The following is a 20,236-nucleotide window of genomic DNA, read 5'->3' on the forward strand; positions in this document are numbered from 1 at the left end:
CATAGTTAAACATCATCCTTTTTAAACCACTTTATCAATAAGGCTAAGTTTCTACTTTGCACTAAATCAAACCAGGAAGATTATTAGATTAAGATATTCTTTCCAGGCTGGCTGTGAGACTTCTTGCATCACAACAACTGAGCTCTTTTTATCTTGGCCAGGATATTTCATGAATGTATCTGAAAAGTTTTCTATAGTCTGTTCATACTCAGCTGTGATACAGGAAACACAGCAGGAAAGCAAAAATATATAAGAACAGGTTATGTCTTTTCAGTGATGAGTAAAGCATTTGAAATGAAGACAACGAACTGCAAATGGATTTCATGCTTGTCAGGGAGTCTCAAGGCTTTGATGGTACAGACAGTCCTACAGTGCATTGCTGCAGCACCTCTCACAGTGGCCTCTGATCCTTGGGAGGGCTGGGAGAGGCCGGCGTAAACAGGCATTTCATTTAATTTCTGTCATATTCATAAAGGTCAAAAATACAACATTCTGTGACAATGAATGGCTTGTTTTCTAAGCACGTCTATCAAGCAGAGCAGATGCATGGCACAGTTTAACTAGAAATTCCAGTATTCCAACATATGTTTCCTTTCATATGTTCTAGGGGTGAAAACACCCTGAAATGGAAAAAAAAATTATAAAAAAGCACTTTATTTTGTTTCTGCTGAATTCACTGGATTACCTTCCACCCTACATTTTTTAAAAATTTTATTTTATTTAAGATCAATAATAGTTTTTATTGATGGAAAACTTGTCTGTCATATGGTATGCCTGCACCAAGCATTGTCTCAAGGCAGGTCTCTCCTCTGGGCTTGCACATTAGGTTGTCTGCAACAGCAAATGCAGCACAGACAGAGCCTCCATCCCCCTGTCCTGCATCGCTGCTGAGCTGTCTGGGCAAGCCATCCTGGTGCTGGGAGGAGGGGCTGGGAAGTCCCCCATAAGAAAGCTGGGCTCAGTGCTGTGTACCTCATGGTTTGGGATCTCAGTACCTGCATTCCCATGTCTGACTTTGCCCTCCTGTACACATCACACAGCATAAATGGAGAAAAGTGTAGTGTGACACGGGAAATCCGGGGTGGATGAGGAGCTCAGCTGGGCAACAAGCCCACTCCATTTTTACTCTAGAACTAACTCAGAAGAAAGTACTTTTGGATCAGTTTATCAAATCAGGCTAGTTCTCTCAAAGTCCCATCCTGAAGGCAATAACGTATTTTTTGGCCATGGAAGATACCAGCTTTGCAGAAGCTGTTTATTTTCTCAGAGGTATTCTAATGGAAAGTTCCATGGTCACTTTTGTATTCAAGCAACATTATTCAGATGTTGTCCTTATCATGTGTTAGTTTTTTAACAATCATTTTCATGAAAGTTTAATACCAGAAGGCAATAATAATAGTATCTACAAATTCATTATTTTTCTAATTATTAAGGGGGAACTGGCTGCAAGGGGGTGAACAGAACTGGAGGAGCAGATTAGTGACTTCTATCGTAACTCTTGACAAAATCTAAAATGACACATGATCTCCATAAATGACAGAAGAAGGCAAAGTCCACAGATGTTCCCAGGAGCAGTTACAAATCCAAATGAGACAAAACTTTTCTCTGTGCTCCTGCCTGTACAAATTGCCTGCAGGGTGTTGAGAGAGAGAGCTGGAATGTCTTTTTCAAACTGTTCACACTCTGATGCCTGCATTCAAGAGATGGGCTTTAAACAGACATGAAAGAGAAAAAGCACATGCTCTGAATCAGGTTGAGATTTTATTCTATGAGGATAAAATATCTACAAGGTGAGCTTTGGAGAGCTAATTTTGGATCAGTCTATCTTAGAAGTGGTTGCTTTTCACTTCATAAAACGGTGGGGGAGGTTCAGCCATCTATTCCAACTGTGTTAGGGCTGGGAAATCTGACATCATGTCTATATTTTGCAGCAAATTAGTTGCTGAAGTTAGTATTTAAAAAATATAGGAGAAGCCTATAGTTCTTTTTTATTGATATCAAAGAAATCAAGGCAGACCAATGGGCAGGAGTCAAAATTGCAGAAAAACCCAGCTATAATACTACTTAGAGTTTGCCATCTAGGCCTGGATTTAAGGCATAAACACAAAATAGACACAAGGCCCAGTGTGTCAGCTGTGGAAGCCAAGTCAGCAGCATTATAGCTGTATGATTTTGGCAAAGCCTTGGAAGCTTTGCTATCATACATATCACTAGTAATTAGGCCACAGCTGGGGCAGTAGGGAAGTTTGCTCAAGCTCTGTCTTTACAAGTTCATGGGTTTATTACCAGCCTGAATACAGCTGGATGTACTGAGATGATGCAAAGTCTGGAGTCACAATTTGAGTTATACATCCGTGGCCAGTAGATGTTGCCCACTGTGGGAAAGGACCAGCAGTGCTGCTGTTTGTCTGTTTCAATTTAAGAAGAGCCAGCTTAATATAGCTGCAGCTAAAATGGGCTCTGACACTTGGTGATAGCCCCTGGTTAGGTATGTAACGTGGACGATGGCTGAGGCATTAGCCAGTGCAGACTAAGAACCATCTGTGGATTAGCAAAGATGCCAGGGACTTAATTGTGCATAAACCTTCAAAAGATGAAAAGCTGAAAGAATGCTTTATACAAACGAAAACGTTTGCCGAAGAGAAGATCTGTGAGAAAATAAAAGCTCATCTAAATCAGAAATGTTGTAAATCTCAAGGATGCCAACACTGCCACAGGGGGACACTAAGTTCCTAAATGTGGATACATCAAGGACACAGAACAAGTAAAGGGTAAAGAGAAAGAAAAGCTGTTTATTCTGTTTCCCTGCACAGAAGTGTTTAATTTTGCAGTATGATGAATTCAGCATTGAGTTTTGAAAGACACTTACATGAAAATGCAGTAGCCCAGAACAGTGCACCAACAGAGCAGGTTGCCTGGTTCACGATTGTCCAGCCAGCACTGGCATGGGTGTCACATCTTCCTCCTCTTAACTCCAGCCATACCAACCCTATGTGGCAACTTAAGGTTTAGTGGCAATGTAGGGTTTTGTAGTGCCACCCAACAGTGAGGGGACAGGTGAAATCTTTTAAGGATCCTTGGCAGAATGATGATGGCAGTAATTCATAGTTACAATTAAGGGCTTATTTTTTAGCAGGGTGTTATGGTTAGTGTAGCACAGAATTTATTATTAGAATGGCACAGAACTTCAACAAGCAGAATCAATGCAGTACAATCTATAAAGTAGCATAATACAGAATTTATAGTACAATTTGACTTACAATTTCTAGTCACCTGGATCCTCAGCAGATAGGGTCAGATCTTAATCGATGGTTTGTTGTATCTGTATACAATCATAATCTCGACTCAAAAATCATGTAAAAGAATTTAGACCACTCCCATAATCCTTGGAGGATGCAGAGGACAGGGGGTTGTCTCTGGCCAGTGGCAGCTGCAGTCCCAAGTTCCCCACTTAGGGCTTGCAACTGCTTGATTTTATAGCCAGTGTCCTGTTATGCTTTCCTATTCTGTGGAGGGATCATCCCCACTGCCTGGTGGGCTGTGTGCCTGGGACCTTCCAGCCTGGCAAGGCAGGAAGTAATTGAGCTGGTGCCTAGGAGTCTGGAGGTCGATAGGGAAGAGAGGAAGAAGTCTGTTTGGTTTCTTGTTGTACATGCTCTACAGGACCTTCAGGGCCTGATAATGAGGGAAAGGAGTAAGTACAGCCCACTCGACCACAGAGAATGGCTGCGGGTCTTGTAGAGTGATTGTTAGTTATGCTCACCCCACATGCAAGGCTGGGAGCAGGGGGTGGTGGTCACGTGTGCCTCTGCAGCACTCTGGAGAAGTATCTCCTCTTAGCTTCTGTGCAAACAAATTACTTTCCCATCCAGAAAATTGGTTCTGCTTCTTTCCCAAGTAGCCTAAAAGACCATTTTGTATATACATTTATTTTGTATATATACACGTTTATTCTGACCTTGTGCTGATGTTACCTTTATTGATGCCCAATGTATACTGCATCAGTGAGGCATAATCTGGCTTATTGAACAGTTAAGAGTTTGACCTCTTTTCACATACAGTTTTTATACATTGTGTATTTTGTAATCACATGCTCCTTATGGAATTAATGTGTTCATATATTTTAAGCACTTGCTGGAAATAAATCCTCTGACTTCTTTCAGCAAGTTTATTTCGGATCGAGAAAGCAGAAGAAGTCTCACAAACAGCCACCTTGAGAAGAAGAAATGTGATGAATATGTAAGTCTTCTCACTGTTCTGTTCCCTGTCAAAATGAACTGCATGTTGTGGATATGAAAGGCCTTTAGACATTGTCTTCAAAAGTGTTGGGCACACACAACTATAACTAAATTCAGTTTCCAGTAGGAACTGCCAGGGATCAGCACTTAAATAAAACCCCAAAACAAAACCCCCAGCAATATTAGTTGGGTTGAGGCAAGGGAATCCCTCTGGCCTCTCTGTTGGGCAGGAAGCTCTGGTGGTTCCTTATGTCTTTACCATATATAAATTACACATCCAGGATGTTTTTCAGGTGTAGTGGAAGATGGAGTTTTAAACTGAGGCTGCAGTATGAGCTGTGTGTTGCCTGTACCATTTAGGTCAGTTTCCAAAATCTATCTGGCAGCAAGCAGCATGGCTGTGACAGAGATCAGTGACGCTTTTTCCTCTTTCAAACAAATTTTATTAAGTCATTTCCATAGCAGTAGTTACTTATATCTGATACATTACAAAACACAGGGTTTTAAGCAGAGGTGCATTTCCCTGCTCTGTTGCAAGCTGTTGCTGACACATCTGTCTTTATTTCTCCAGATCCCAGGAACTACTTCACTGGGAATGTCCGTCTTCAACCTTAGCAATGCAATTATGGGCAGTGGGATTTTGGGTCTTGCTTTTGCCTTGGCCAACACGGGAATTCTGCTTTTTTTGTAAGTATTCGTGTGGTGAGTAGCTGATCTCCATGGAATTTCACTGTGTTTAAAGAATGCTTGCCCTGCCAGCAAGTGGAGGGATTTATAGTCCATTTGTAATCAAGTACCGCATTCAAGCCTGAAAATATTAGCTACAAGTTTCAGACATCTTTTTTTCAGTCAAATGTTTTTGTGGAAAAAGCCACTACTTCTAGTGCTAGAGAAAATAAAGTCTATGTTATTTACTACAGATCTAGACAGGGATTTTTCCTGTGCTCTGCAAGCTACATTGACATCAAAAATATTCAGTAGTAATAGTTGCAGTGGGTTAGTACCTAGTTCTTACTCGTGTCACAGGATCTCCAGAGATTTCTTCGAAGCATAGTGCAATAAACATTTTTTTGAAACCAAGAATATTTATATTCTTTTATATGTTGCATGTAATATTTTCATCTCACTCCCACAGTTTCTTCAGTGAGAGTCCTTGAAAGCCAACACAAATATAGCCAAGATTTCAGTGTAGAAAAGAAGTGAGGTAGACTACTTAACTCCAGGAAAAAAAAAGAGACTTTTAATAAAGGAGAATTTAATAGTTTGAAAATGAAACTGTGCCATTGAATGACTAAGGCAGTGTTATTCTGGATCTCAGTATGTTTCATTTTGAAAAGTGATTGTTAAGAAATCAGTTGGGAATTGTGTGCAGATTTCAATGATAAATGTTCATTGAAGGAAGAAATACAATAATTTACAATACTTGAGAACTATTCAACATAGTTATTGACTTTACAGATTGCTCTAAAGAGATGTCATTTCTTGAATGTCAAATATAAAAATATAGAACTTTTGTAATTTCTTAGGATTCTGGGAAGTATATAATTTGAGCCCTGTATAAAGCAGAGTAGATGGCCAAAGTGGTACATATAGCCATCTGCTCTGGAGTTTTGTGCCAGGATAGCTAGATCCCTGCTGCTAGCTTACAGTTTGCTGTGGTTGTGTAAAGTCTAGGAATAATCAAAGGAGTTAATCCATTTACTTTAAGAGCAGAGAATGTCTCATTATTGTGTTGTCACTAAGCTAGGCTGGACTGTAATTTACATCTTTCGCTAGCAGTGTGACAGAGGTTATTTTTGCTGCTTTTTTTACCCAGTAATCTAAATCCTGTATGTAATATTCCACCCATGCTCCATCTCTGAGAGTACAAACTGGTGATTGCAATAACTGCTGTTGATGCCTTAAGGCCTCTGTTTTTAGGCAGTCCTGAAAAGGCATCACTGTAAGGAGAGAAAAAGAAGTTACATGTTTTCAGCCTTGTCACTTCTTCTGTGATAATAAGTTCTCAGCAAAGGAGCAGCCTCAATTTCTCCTTACTGATTTAGTTTTTTATAATCCCATTCTCTTTTCATTCTTTCAGCAGTTTTTATGAGGGTTAAGTGACATGTGTTTGTTCTAAAGGATGTAAAAATGCATTTTCTTTTAAGTGATGTAGATCAGACAGGTGATGTGAACACCAGAAAAACTTGTAGCAAGGTGTGTTGCTGACTGAGCTCAACCCGAGTAGTGAGTGTACTAGATCTGTAGATTTGTATACATTGTACAAAAACCTGCCAGACGTTAATGCGGAGATTTTATACAGTAAAATTACAACATTGTTCTCTATAGAATTAACTGTGTGTATTTAAAAGTGGATAATAGATTTTTTTAGCTTTATGATGCCTTTAGATCTGTTGGCCTTGAGATAGAGCAGCCAGCTGAGATCAAAGGAAGTTAGCAGGACCTAACTGAGCAGGCTAGTGGAGCTTCTCTCTTTGAAGCCTGGAGATGCAGGATCCCAACGTGGTGTCTTGTACTTACGCTTGAAAGTTGAACTGCTTTAAATGTTCTGCTCTCATGCCATAATCTCAGCATTAAACCTAGTCCATTAGTGATAATCTTTTTCTTACACTTTAATTCAGTTCATTTTTCCCATAAATGTATAGTTCTGCTGTCACTGTCACAGGTAGATCATTTCTGCATTGCAGGTGATTAGAGTCCTAACAACACTTTCATTACTTTTTGCACATGAGAAAGATCTTGAATTCACTGCTTTTGAGTAGCACAATTCTGGAAAAATTCTGGGTTGCTTTATTCAATATTGGCATGCACCATCTCTGAAAATTCTGCAGATGCAGAAAAATTATGGGAGCATTTTCAGAACCAACAAACAAGACCCTGCCTGATTTCCACTCTCACAACTTTTGGGCTCCTGTAGTGTGAAGTGTGCACTGCCATGAACATCTGGATCAATTCAGATCTGATATCCTAAGCATAAGATGTGCAAAATAAACATGGCAGTGACACATCTTATTTGCTTTGCAGTGCCATAACAAAGCATTATACTTTCTAGGCAAAATTACTGAGGGTAGGAACTCAGAGGAACTTAATCCTAGTGTTATTGATAAACTACAGCCTAGACCAAAAGAGAGCATCATTTCCAGCATGCAAAAGGAGAGAAAACTTTGCTGTGGAAAGATAACAAAAAGAGTTTGGGAAGTTAGAGATGAGCTGGACTACCTGGGGATGGCAGGAGCAGTTGCTGCTGCTTGTGGTTTCATCCTGGAGAGTCAGGACCAAAGTGATGGTTCGTGTTGCAGGGAAATATGGGCTGGCCAAACACAAGGCTAGCATTTTCAACCTGCATTTAACGCAGCACTGCATGTGATCTGAAAAACCTTGCTGAGGCAGAGGAGTTTGTTAGACTGGGAATAGCATGAGACTACAGCTGAAGTTTCACACTGCAGCCTCATCTGCTGGGTGTGTCTGGAAGGGGTCAGGAAGCTGCAGTGTAACTCCTGCAGGGTTTTAGGGCAGGCTGGCAGACCGGCCCACAGGGAGGCTGTATGAGAGCAAACCCTGTGCTCTTCCATCCTCTGCACCTATAAAGGGTTCAGAACTGCTCAGTGAAATAACTCTTGTAACTCCACAAGCCTCACAGGTCTTCTGGCCCCAAAGCCTGGGATTTCACAGAGGGGATGGACAGCAAAGGTTTCAGTTTACCTGGTAAATGTGGCATCTGGGAGAAGACAGCAGTGACATCATAGAAGCACTTTGTTCTTCCCAACAGTGTCTCAGTCCCTTGGCCTAAACTGTTGATTCTTTTGGGGGAAGGTAACTTTTGTGTCTGCTGTTGGCTTCCATAGCTACCAGCACTTCTTTAAAAGCAGACAAAATAAAAAGTAAGGGAGTGCTTTTGGGACTGCAGCGCAGGCTCCCCTGCTTCTGTTTTGAATTTGTGCAGAGCGAGTGGCATGGACATTTTCATTCCTTTCCAAGGGGTGGTTCTGGCACGAATGTTCCCTGTCCATACCACAGTCCTAGCAAAAACAAGTTTTTCATACAGTGTGAGTGAAAATGCCAAGTGTCTGTAGGAACCCTATGGGGAGCTAAGGACAACAGATCAGATAAATACCTGGCTGCTTGGGAGTGTTATTTTTACCACTGCAAAGGCTCCATGAGCTCAGTGCCTGAAAAACAGAAGCTCTTAATATTAAGACAGACTGGATGCTGGCATACAGAGTTGTGGCCATTTGGGGCTGGGAGTGAGTCAGCCCCAGCAGCTGAGCACTGGGGCTGAGCGCCGTGTCTGCAGACAGACAGGGGCGGAACGGCTCAGCAGGGAACACGGGCAGGAGCAGCGCTTAGCAAATCCATAAAAGATGGACCAGAGTGACCTCAGCCAGCACAGTGTTCCTTCTCTTCTCCACCTTCTCAAGGAGAAACACCCTTAGGGCTGTACAAAGACTGTGTTGTTATTGTCAACCATCATTCTTTGCTGGCGAAAGGACAGTTCCTCCTATCACCTCTTTATGTTTCTCTCTGCTCCTCTGGTCCCAAGAAACTAGTCGGTCATTATTTGGCACTAAAGTATTTCCAGTCTAAACTAATAAAAAAGTGGGGGGAGGAGGCTTCTTTCTCATTCTGTTCTTTCTTTTGTATTCCTATGAAAAAGATGTGTTGCTGCCTATCTGTGGCAGCAGTTTGTTTTCTCTTGAATTTTAGCCTTGTTTTCCTCAGTGTCCGGAGGGTAGTTGTCATAATAAAGGGAGGAATTGCCAACAGATGTCTGAATGCTCTTCGCACACATCATGAAAACATCATCAGGTCTTTGTGTGTCAGAGTGTTGGAGAGGAAGGCACACATGGTGCTTGGATTAAAGACATTGAGCAATGACAAAATGTGCTTTTATGCACTTGGCCCCTGGCATTGAGTAATTACCATTTATGCCAGCAAGTTTCCTACACAAACAGTTTGGTCATTACTTCCTGCAATTCTTCTGTGTGAAGTTAAATTATCTTGTCAGACCAGGACTGACATCAGTCAGGGAACATGAATCCCTACCTGGATAAAGTACATGCCTTTGGTTGCAGCCTTTATTCCTAAGGGAAGCCAGTCTAGCCTTAACTCCTCATATCTTCCTCCTCCTTGGGCACCCCTTTGGTAGCATATGAAACATGTCCTGGGAAAAGGTGCTTCCATTTGGTATGGAAGTCCTTAAATACACAACTCTCCTTTAAATCTTCACTCGGCTTCCAGGAAGAAAAAAAGCCTTAGAATGGATTTTGAGTGACATATCTGGCTTGTCTTGTGCTCTGATAAATCTTCATTCCTATCTGGTAAAACATCTTTATTCTTGCTTTTTTCAGTATGGGAGGTGTAACTCACTAAGAGGATGTGCTCTGCAGCTCTGCTAAGTTTTATTTGGTTGTATCCCTCTACATGCAGAGTTTTCTACCTCCAAGGTGGAACTGCAAGCAGGATGTGAATCACATGTATTTTAGGGCTTTTTGCATTGTCAGAAGAATAAAAAATTATCTGAGTCAATAGGAACATGAACTGACATGAAATATTGCAATGTCAGACCTCATCTCGTATGATAAACTTTATTTTCCACTCTTTTTTAGGCTGCTTTTGGTTTCGGTCACACTGCTGTCTATTTATTCAATACATCTTCTGTTGGTGTGTTCAAAGGAAACAGGTAATTTAAGATGTTACACAATTCAGTAGTATGTAAAATCAAGAGGTGACAAGTATTCAGATGAAGCCAGGTGCTTTGTGTAAGAGGGAGTTTCTATCATTTTGCTGACACAATAGGAAGGCCTAATGTACTTTGGGTCAGAAGCCTAGAATTAACAAGAATTTAAAGAATATATGGCATGGCAATGGAGGACAGCATCACTGTAAAGAGAAAAACTTATGACAAAGAATGAATTCTGCTGCCCAGAAATGTTATCTTCAGTGAGCTAGAAAGAACAGCTCATATAGTTTCTTTGCATAGCAAATCAAATTGCAAATGAAATATAATGAATCTTTGCTTATGGTGAAGCTTACCGGGAAATACAGTTTGTCCTTAGCGGTTAGTGTGAGACTCGTGATAGTCTTTGTGGTGGAGTTTTCTTAGAATAAAATAAAAGGGAACTGTTTCTTCACAGAGAGAAGTGTAACTGTAACACAGATACACTATCTAAACACAAGAAATTAGAAGTTGGCTACAGTATATGTCAAATGACACTGTGCTCTGAAGTCCAAGAGTTTCTTTCCTTGCTAACAATGCCTAAAGCCATATTTTTAAAATAGTCTGTGCACAAGAATACTGTAATATTTAAACACGCAATTTGGACACACATGATTACTGTTACAGCATGTATAGTGTCAGCAACTGCCTGTTTACACTAGGTACAGGTGCCTCAATGCAAATACATTTGTGCCCCATTACTTTCCAAAATCTAAGTCCTGTTTTCTATGTTGCTGGTACATTTAAATTCAAACTTACTTTTTACACAAGCTTCAAAGCAGAAATGTCAGCTGTAAGGCAATATAGAGAAAACCGGATAATGGGATACATTTTACAAATCATCTGCCCAGTGTAACATCTGTAATATTTCTCTTTATGTTCCTATGTGTCTCACCATCTTCACAATGCCCAGTCTTTTTATCAGCCTACATCACAGCCAAGTAAAAAAAAAAAAAATTAACATAAGCACAAACCAATTAATATAGGAGTTTTCACAAGCCTGACAGGTTCTTGAAAAGATACTTTAGTTATATTTTACCCCTTTGCCTGCTTTACCAAGAACATACAACACTGAGAATTCACAAATTAAGGCTTTGTCATTAGAAGCCATAAATGATCCTCTAAACCAGTGGCTGTCCTCATTTGATCATTCAGTCAAGGCATGCAGAACTGCAGAATGGCAGTAGTGTGTGTCCAGGCTGCCAGGACTAACTTGTGGACCCTGCTATGCCATTTTTTTTCTGGAGAGAAGCCTTTCTACATTACTCTCATTGCAGGTGCAAAACTTAATATGCTGGGATGAGGACACCAGAACTTAACATGTCACTTGAGGTATAGACAGACTCACTAAAGAGGCGTAATACTCTCATTAAGAGCTGCCATTTCAGAAGTTACTGGTGGCCAACAATAACATTTATAGAAGTCAAGAAAACATACCTACATAATTTTCAGCCCTAGAAATTACAAGAGAGCTCCCTATGTACTTGCAAAGGGTAGGTTTGGCTGCATGGATAGGTACTTGGCTGAAAAGCAGTCATAAGTGCTTTGACTCAACAGCTTTCAGTAGTGTGTGTCACCTTTCTCCTCTTCTTCTCATGTAGGCTGCATGGTGTATGAAAAGCTTGGTGAGCAGGTCTTTGGTACCCCAGGGAGAATGATTGTCTTTGGATCGACATCTCTTCAGAATGTTGGAGGTAAAGGAAATAAGGAATATTGAAAAACTAAGCCCAGGAATATTTCAGTAATTTTACAGCTACAAACAAGTCAGGTTCCTTCTCTCCATGACATCCAGGGATCTTCATGCTCCTCAATATAATTGTGGCTATCATTTTGTGGCAGCCCTTTAAAAATACTGTTTTACTGTGTGATCATTAATTTACAATCAGTCATAGTTTGGGGTCTTCCATCATCAGACGCTGATGTGGGAAAAAGTTAAGGATGCTTCTTGGTACTTGTTCCACAAACTATTTTACCCGTTTTCTAAAATTATCTTCTTCTTCCTCCAGCAATGTTGAGCTATCTCTTCATAGTCAAAAATGAGCTGCCTTCTGCCATAAAGTTTCTAATCGGAGAAAAAGAAACTTTTTCGTAAGTTGAATTAGTTCTGGTACTTAGACTGTAGAATTTAACATCGTATAGTAAAGTTTAAGCGTATGTTTGCAAAAGCTCTGAAGTATTGGATACCCTTTGGGTTTGTCAAAGTAGATTTTCACAGGAGTTTCTCAGGCTGTTAATAAAATACAAGACAAATTTGGGAAGGAGAAGATGGATAGGAAATGAAAGCTTTAGTTGCCCATTTTGCACACCAACTTTTCATGAAGAATTTTGTTATATACAAAACTTATCATAGAATCCAATATTTTACAATGTTAGGCAACACTTGAAATACTGGAACAATGCAAGTTAAAGATACTATGTTTCCCTGAGTTCTCAGCCTCTTACATGATTTTGCCCCTGAAACAATGTCCACAAAGTGAAATTCTTTGATACTAGCATATGACAACTGCAGAATATAACAGTAACATTTCTACCCCTAATCACTGCTTGGCGTTTACCAGTTACTTTAGTAGAGGGATGGTATTTCTTTATACTAGTAAATACCGCTTGCACTGGATTATATGGTGTGCTGCAGTGTAGGAAAAGGTGGTAGAGATTGCCTTCTTCAGGCTTTCTACTATATTGGACCAAGCAATGGAAACAGGTCATACAGAACATCACTAACACTGCCCCTTCTCCTCCTTCTTTCTTTACAGTAGGATGCAAAGCACTTTGGTAGAGGAGATACAGACTTGGGCTAGCTAGTGCATGCCAGCCTGCTGGAGCCTGGTTTGCTGCTCCGGTCACGTGCCTGCGTGGTTTGGCAAATGACTCGTGGTACCCCCAGACCCACTGTGCTCTATGGCCCCTTGTGTGATCTTTCATCATCCTGGCAGGGTGGTTTATATCAGGTTATGCAGGTGGTGTTCTGCCTCTCAGACCCACACACTGATCTCCATGGTAGAGTAATACTTTGGTGACTTTGGAAATCTGCCCTGCCTGAGTCAGAGCAGTGCCATGGATACTTAATGAGCCTACAAAGCCAAGATGTGGTCCTTTCTCTCCTTTTGTAGGAGCTTGTAGGGTAAGGAAACCAAAGATAGTTCTGTAAGTATAACAATCAAAGACGATGACTGAGTGAGGAAAACCAGAAAATGTTTAAGATGTGCTCATGGTATGGTTTTTTTTAATGTTTTATACAGGGAATGGTACGTGGATGGGCGGATTCTTGTTGTCACAGTCACATTTTGTATAATCCTCCCTTTATGTCTCCTGAAGAACTTAGGTAAGATGAAAATGCCATCACGAGTATCAAAAAAAGGAACCCAGACATCGTGCCACTGGTGGCCAAACTGACAATTCAACTATAATAAGAAAAATAGGTTCTCATTGTTATCTAAGCAGCCTCCCTGATCCAGAAATAATCTATGTTCTGGGCATTTTTAAACAAGCAGGCCTAAATTATCACAGTGATTGAGCTCAGTATAAACCAGCTTTATCCACACAGTTGTGGAAATTGATTTTTAAAATTATATTTAAGAGGGTCTTCATTTCATAAGGTAATTAAATTTTATGTGCGGCCTGTCAAAACAAGTTCACAAATGGTGAGATTACAAAATATGTTACTTTTCTATCAGCATCAAAATTTTTACTGGTGAGGTTAATTGGAAGTATTGGACTTTCAAGAAAGATATATATGGAGAATTGCCTTTTCAGATGTGTTTGGATGCACTGAGATGCCAGTAGGTACACAGTGTATTTTTTTTTTTGAATCATGCTGGTAACATTTGGCACCAAAGTCTATTTGGGGTCTTCCTTTTGAGACAAAAACCTAAAGTCAGCTGATACGACTCAAGGAACCTGGGTCATATTCAGATTGCAGTTGCACACTTTCAGGTTTTTCTCAATTATCACAACCTCTTTTAAGAGTAAAGTTAGTTAAACTGATGTAAAAGTGACCCTGAGGAAGTTGCAACAGGTCAGAGCAAGGCTTAGGCTTGCCCAAAGGGTAGGAGACTTGAAAGACTTTGGGAGACTCCTACACCCACAGGACATGTTTTTGTTCTGCCCAGAAGTTGACAAATGTTTAATACATTTGAACTCTTCATGAAGAAGCAAAAAGCAGTAAAAACCAAGGTAAGACAAATATAATTATTCCGTATGAGACTTCCTCTTAATTTCTTTCAGGATACCTTGGCTATACCAGTGGATTTTCATTAAGCTGCATGGTATTTTTCCTGGTAGTGGTAAGTTCAGCTTGTGTTCTTTGTTGGATGAGTCACTTAGAATCATAGAATTGTTAAGGCTGGAAAAGACCTTGAATACCATCAAGTCCAACTGTCAACCCAGCACCTTGTTCACCATTAAACTATGTCCTCAAGTGAAACACCCACTTTTGTGTTTTTTGAACACTTTTAGAGATAGTGACTGCACCAATTCCCTGGGCAGTCTTTCCAATGCTTTACAACCATTTCCATGAAAAAAAAAAATCCTAATGTCCAATTTGAACACCTCCTGGTGCAACTTAGGGTCATTTCCTCTTGTCTTGTCACTTGTTACCTGGAAGAAGAGGCCGAGCTCCACCTGGCTACAGCCTCCTATCAGGCAGTTGTAGAGAGTGATAAGGTCCCTCGTCAGCCTCTTTTTCTCCAGGCTAAACATCCCCAGCTTCCTCAGCAGCTCCTCTTATGACTCACTCTAGGCCCTTTACCAGCCGTGTTGCCCTTCTCTGGACTCGCTCCAGCACCTCAGTGCCCTTCATGTAGCGAGGGGCCCAGGACTGGATACAGCACTGGAGGGAAAGCCTCACCAGTGCTGAGTACAGGAAAATGATCACTTCCCTAGTCCTGCTGGCCACACTATTGTTGATACAGGCCATGATGACCACAATTCCAATTTTAATTTTGATCTGCTTTTTATTGTTAGTTTAGCAATTAGCTATCTTCTGCTCTTATTCTAGGTTATTTACAAGAAGTTTCAAATTCCCTGTGATGGACAAGGGCTAAATGCGACATCATCTTTCATATCAAATAGCTCAGAACATACGTGTAAGCCAAAGTATGTTATCTTTAATTCCAAGGTATGTTTCTTTTTATAATACTTACTTTTAATTCACATAATATATGCACCTACACCCCATATTCTTATTCTGATCAGCACCACAAAGGGCCTGATTTTCCATGGTTCCACTTGTGATCCAATGGTAAATACACAATGGGTCTCCTTGCCCAGTCTTACAGAGATGCCATGGTGAATGTGCCTCCTTGCAGTCTTGTCCTGCCCTGGTAGTAGGTGTATTAAGGCTATAAGCCCAAACTACCACTGGACAATAACTGCTTTCTTTAGGAGATTTTTCCTTTCCACTGCTCCTTGCTATCCATGCTGCAGCTGTGCCTTTAGGCTGTTGCTCAGTAGAGGTTGAGTAGGCCACACCTGCATCCAAAGCCCACAGTCTCTCTCTTTCTGCACACAAACCACTTCTTGGTAACAGGATACATGTTTCTTTAGCCACGCGGTGAGCTCGAATGTGAAAAGGATATGGTTGAAAGATAATCCAGCAAAAATTTGGTTGTCTTTCAGCTGGATGCTTCCCTCCATCGTCACACAGCTGCAGAAAAAGTTGGTCTAAGAGAATATGAGAAGGCAGCTATCTGCAACTGTGGGGGCAGGAGGATGGCTCCTGTCAGCTGTGCTGGGATGCAGTGCTCCCAGTGAAACAGCACCATATCCATCAGGGCATGGCCTTCAGGGCCTTAGTTACATTCATAGGGAATGCACATTTATAGGAGAGGTATGCAAAAAGTTGTTGTTTTTTTTTTTTTATTTAACCCACCAGCTTCAATTTAAGAAGCCAAGCAGAGCAGTTTTCTTTGGTTTGGGGTAACCGTCACCCTAGATCCAGCATAATGGACTAAGAATTAGTTAACTTGTGCCATGGCAGCTTAGGTGTAGGTATATTTCAGAAGGCATTGAAAGGGCAGTCTTCTGCAGTGAATGTCAGCATTTGCCTCAGAGCCAATGGAGGCACCTCGGAAGGATCAGTCCATCTGAATTAGGCACACTGGAGCTGAATTCCAGAGGTTTGCCCTCAGGGCCAACAATTTGCCAGTCACTTTAGCAACTTCTGTGTGTGAGAGGAGAGACAGGACAGTTTCAGGAATAGAAGGATATCTGAGGTTGGCAGAGACCTGGAAGTTGTCTGGTTGAACCCCTGTGCTGAGGCAGGGCCCCCCAGCACTGTGTCCAGGCACCTTCTGAATATCCCTACAGACACAGACACAACAGTGCTGTGCTGTGAGTGAGGGAGAGAGAGGTGGCAAGTGCCTGGGCAAGGAAGGACCTCTGGAGAGCAGCCAGCACATTTACTCAATCTGTCAGGCCCGAGGTGCGCCATAGGATGTCTTGTGGGGGAAGGGGATGTCTGTGACCAGCACAAGCAGATCTCAGAGGGCAGGACAGAGTTGCATGTAGAATGGACTCACGTTGTCCTTAGAGGAGGGCCTATAATTTCCTGTGACCTCTGCTCATACCTATTCCCTCAGGAGAATGGAAGTGCCTGAGCACTGATACCATTTTTGAACTTTGGCTGAGGACCGAAAGAAATGCACTTGAGTTCTTAGTGGAGAAAGGGCTAAGGTCCCACTTGGAGGCCTCCTGCACTTTCTGGTGACATAATGGTCTTTCTCTTTCCCTGAGAAAAAGCATGCTCCTTCCAGAGCCCTCCTAGTCCTTTTGTTGGCCTGGAAAATTAAGGGATTCAGTCTGATACCTTGAAATATCCATTTATTTGTAAGTTCTGCATTCCTGTTCTCTTTTCTTACAGTCTGGATACGCGCTTCCTCTTCAGGACTTCCGCCTTAGCACCATGGGTGCGCACCCCTCTCCATGCCAAGGCAGGGTAGCGTAGCGGTGACCCACCATGCGTCCCTTTTACGTGTGACACTGTGCTAGTAACGGTGGCAGTAGCTGGGCAGGCACACCCATCCCAGGGGGCAAAGCCAGCAGCAGTGTGGCATCCAGCTCTGTGCTCTGCAAGCACAGTCAGTGCTGCACTCATGCCACTGACGCAAAGAAAGACTTTGTCCTCCTGTTGAAAGCGCGCTGTTCTCTACATTTCATTAAACATATTCTAATTGACAGGTCTTCTGCCTTCTTAGAAAGGCTCTCAATGTTTGGTTCAAGAGTCAATAGAGCTGGGAGCTGAGGTAGTTGAACATGGAACAATTCTTCACACCACTGGAGGAAATACTTCTTTAACTTACTTTCTGAAATTCTCTCTGAACAGACGGTGTACGCTTTGCCCACCATTGCTTTTGCGTTTGTGTGCCACCCATCAGTCCTCCCAATTTACAGCGAACTTAAAGAGTAAGCCCTCCTTTTTTTCTTTTTTTTTTTAATAGTTTATTGTTTTGAACCATTTTACATGGAAAGTGTTAGCACAGAGGTGCTCTGAGTCATTTGTGCCACTCAGAGGTGTGCTTTAGTAACACCCACCAAGCGTGGCTGTCAGCTAGGGAATCTGGGCTCCCAGGCATGCTGTGCCCCTGGGGCAGGGGCGAGGGAGGTGGAGAATAATGCAACACTTGGGAGTTTCCCCTGGAAGTGCACAGCAGCCTGGAGAGAGCCAAATTCTGCCAGTTGATATTTGGCATAGGAGAGGCATGTGTTCCGCTAACAGCATTTGTTCCACAGCATTAGTGCAATTAAAAATCTGTTGCAGTACCAGGAAAATAGAAGTGCTTTCAGCCTTACTGATATTAAAAGATCTTTGTTGGTACTGCTGTCTCACTGACACCTCCAGCTGGGATGGGCTGTGGGGAGCTGGATACTAGCCCTGCTGTGACACTGCTGACAGCCCTGGGAAGCTACACTGGGGTCCTGGGCCATGGGGAAGGCCCCAGGGGAGAGGTCAGGGTCAGTCAGACCCATGACTGCCCTCAGCCCTCAGACACTTGCTGGGTGCTAAAAATTTCAAATTACTTGAGCAGGTTCCTAGGTGCCTATTAGGACATCCTTGTGTGGATTTAAAAGTCTTAAGTTTAGGTACTGCAGTGTGAATATTTCAGAATAAATATCTGAAAGATTAAGTGTTTACACTTAACCTATTTTAGGTCAGCATAAATCCAGTATTTTCTACCCATGGGGACACAAACATTTCTCTGCAGTCATTCAGAACATTTTTGGGTTTTTTTTCTCTCTGTATAATATTATGCCTCCTTCATTTTGACCTTTTAATTTAATTACCAAAGTGTTTCAGGGTCATCCTCTCTCTACACAGCTTCACTGTTTTAAGCAGATCCACAGGTCACACTATTTTTTCACTTAAGCCTCAAGTAGGGCCCTTTTCCCCAGTCCTTCCTTGAGCAGCTGTCAGTGAGTTTCTGTTTTTAATGAAAATGCATTCACGAGTCTCCCCAGAATTACTGTGCTTATGCAAACACCTAATACATTTTGAAACGGCTATGGAAAAATCCAGGCCAACCATTCTTATGTGTTTTTTTCTCGTTCTTTCTCCAGCCGTTCACAGAAAAAAATGCAGTTGGTTTCAAATATCTCATTTTTTGCCATGTTTCTGATGTACTTTATGACTGCCATATTTGGCTATTTGACTTTCTACGGTAAGTATGCAGTTCTTTACTGATCTGACTAGAAAGGGGATACATGTAAAATCAATAGTGTATCCCAGCTGGAAAGTTTCATCCACTTATATTAAAATACTTTTCCAAATAATTTTCCTTGAAGTTCTCATATTGAAGGTATAAATCCTTTCCTCCTTTTCCCCCGTGGATGAAAAGAACAAGTGAAAGTATTATTTGCAAAAGGCATTTTCAAAATATGAGGGAGAGATTTGTTTTACAGCAGTGGGGATTTGCTGGGCCCCACTAAGATTTTGTTCCAAGGTCCTCACCTGAATGATGTGTGCATTGGTAATGGCTGAAGCATGCATATTTGCAAAAATGGAGGCAGATTTGAGAGCAGGTCCTAGGAAATGAGTAGCAAATCGGCCATCACCTCTTTTTCACTTTCTTCGTAATGCTTTAGTCACAGAGGCAACAGACCAAATGTTTTTCCTGTGTCCCTAGAGCTGACCTCTTTAGGTCTCGGTTAAACAAACTGGCAGCGAAGGTGGGGAACCTTTGAGCATTATCCCAGTTCAGCCACCAAAGGATGATTATCTCAGTGTTTGAGACTCCCAAACCCTGTCTCTTTCCTCGTATATCAATTCAGTTAACAAAAAAAATTATGTTGTATCACTAAAGGATACAATATGTATGCACTAAAGGCACGATTGTTAAGTAGTATAAAATATGAAATGTTGCCTGGGAACTCCCAGGTTCCAGTATTATGAGAATGTTGAAAAGTAGTGTCTTTTTCCATGGACCATTAAAGGGTTGCAAGACAGGTGACAAAGCTGATGTTTGCCTTTTTCCTGAGAGTCACCCATCAGTCTTCACCACCCTATTCCAAGTGGCATTTTTGTTACAACCTCCTCATTCATGATACTGTCCCTTGTAAGCCACCAATTGCAAGAGAAAAAAAAATAAGTAAATATGAAATGTGGCTTTTTTTTTTTTTCCGAAGGTGTACCTATCTCATATTTGCTTTCTCAGACTCTCATTCTGATTGTGAGGCCTTGAGTATACATGTGTTGAAGTAATTTGAGGTCATCTGTTCTAATTTTCCCAATAAACCCACAAATAGGCTGCAAGTGACAACAGCATCAGCCGTTCTCATCCAGCTGCTCCCATCTAACACATTTTCGTAGTGATGCATCAAATTAGCAGCCCCAGGGAGCAAGTGGGTGTAAATCAGCATGGACCCCTTCACTTTGGCAGGGAGGAGATTCTGATGTGATTGCCCCAGGGATCTGAGGAGGCAGATCTGTGGCGCTCCTCTCTGGGAATCTCCCACATCCCTCAAGGACGAGGGTCTGGAGTCCATGGAGGAGGTAGGGGCTGCGTCCTTCTGGCCCTCCTGAGGGGGAATGGCGGAGGAATCCCTGGGGTGTCCTGTGTGCCTCTCCCCACATTAGGCATCCCTGCTCTCCAGCACTGAGAGCCCACATATGGAAGCTGTGGAGAGCTCTGCTGGGGCTTCTGCAGTGTCAGTGCAGTGACAGGCTGCAAGAAAGACACTGAGGGAATATAGAATTCCTGCATAAAATTCCTTCCTTCTTCCCTTTGAGACTGAAAAGACCTTACCTTTCATATTCATGTTCACTTACAGTGTTCTAACCCTCTTCTCT

The 20,236-nt window shown here is 41.8% G+C and overlaps 1 protein-coding gene across 1 annotated transcript in view; it reads left to right on the forward strand.

Moving 5' to 3' along the window:
• The window catches only part of SLC38A1 (solute carrier family 38 member 1), a 42,742-nt gene that overhangs the window by 12,798 nt on the left and 9,708 nt on the right, over positions 1-20,236 (forward strand). Inside the window, exons 3-12 of the mRNA XM_083860563.1 lie at positions 4,164-4,239; positions 4,810-4,925; positions 9,845-9,918; positions 11,556-11,648; positions 11,961-12,042; positions 13,194-13,276; positions 14,179-14,237; positions 14,951-15,070; positions 17,276-17,355; positions 18,508-18,608. Coding sequence (XP_083716689.1) covers positions 4,164-4,239; positions 4,810-4,925; positions 9,845-9,918; positions 11,556-11,648; positions 11,961-12,042; positions 13,194-13,276; positions 14,179-14,237; positions 14,951-15,070; positions 17,276-17,355; positions 18,508-18,608 — 884 coding nt within the window. The remainder of the gene's footprint in view (positions 1-4,163; positions 4,240-4,809; positions 4,926-9,844; positions 9,919-11,555; positions 11,649-11,960; positions 12,043-13,193; positions 13,277-14,178; positions 14,238-14,950; positions 15,071-17,275; positions 17,356-18,507; positions 18,609-20,236) is intronic.

Source organism: Zosterops lateralis (assembly GCF_965231275.1).
Source record: "Zosterops lateralis genome assembly, chromosome: 4".
Classification (NCBI taxonomy): domain Eukaryota; kingdom Metazoa; phylum Chordata; class Aves; order Passeriformes; family Zosteropidae; genus Zosterops; species Zosterops lateralis.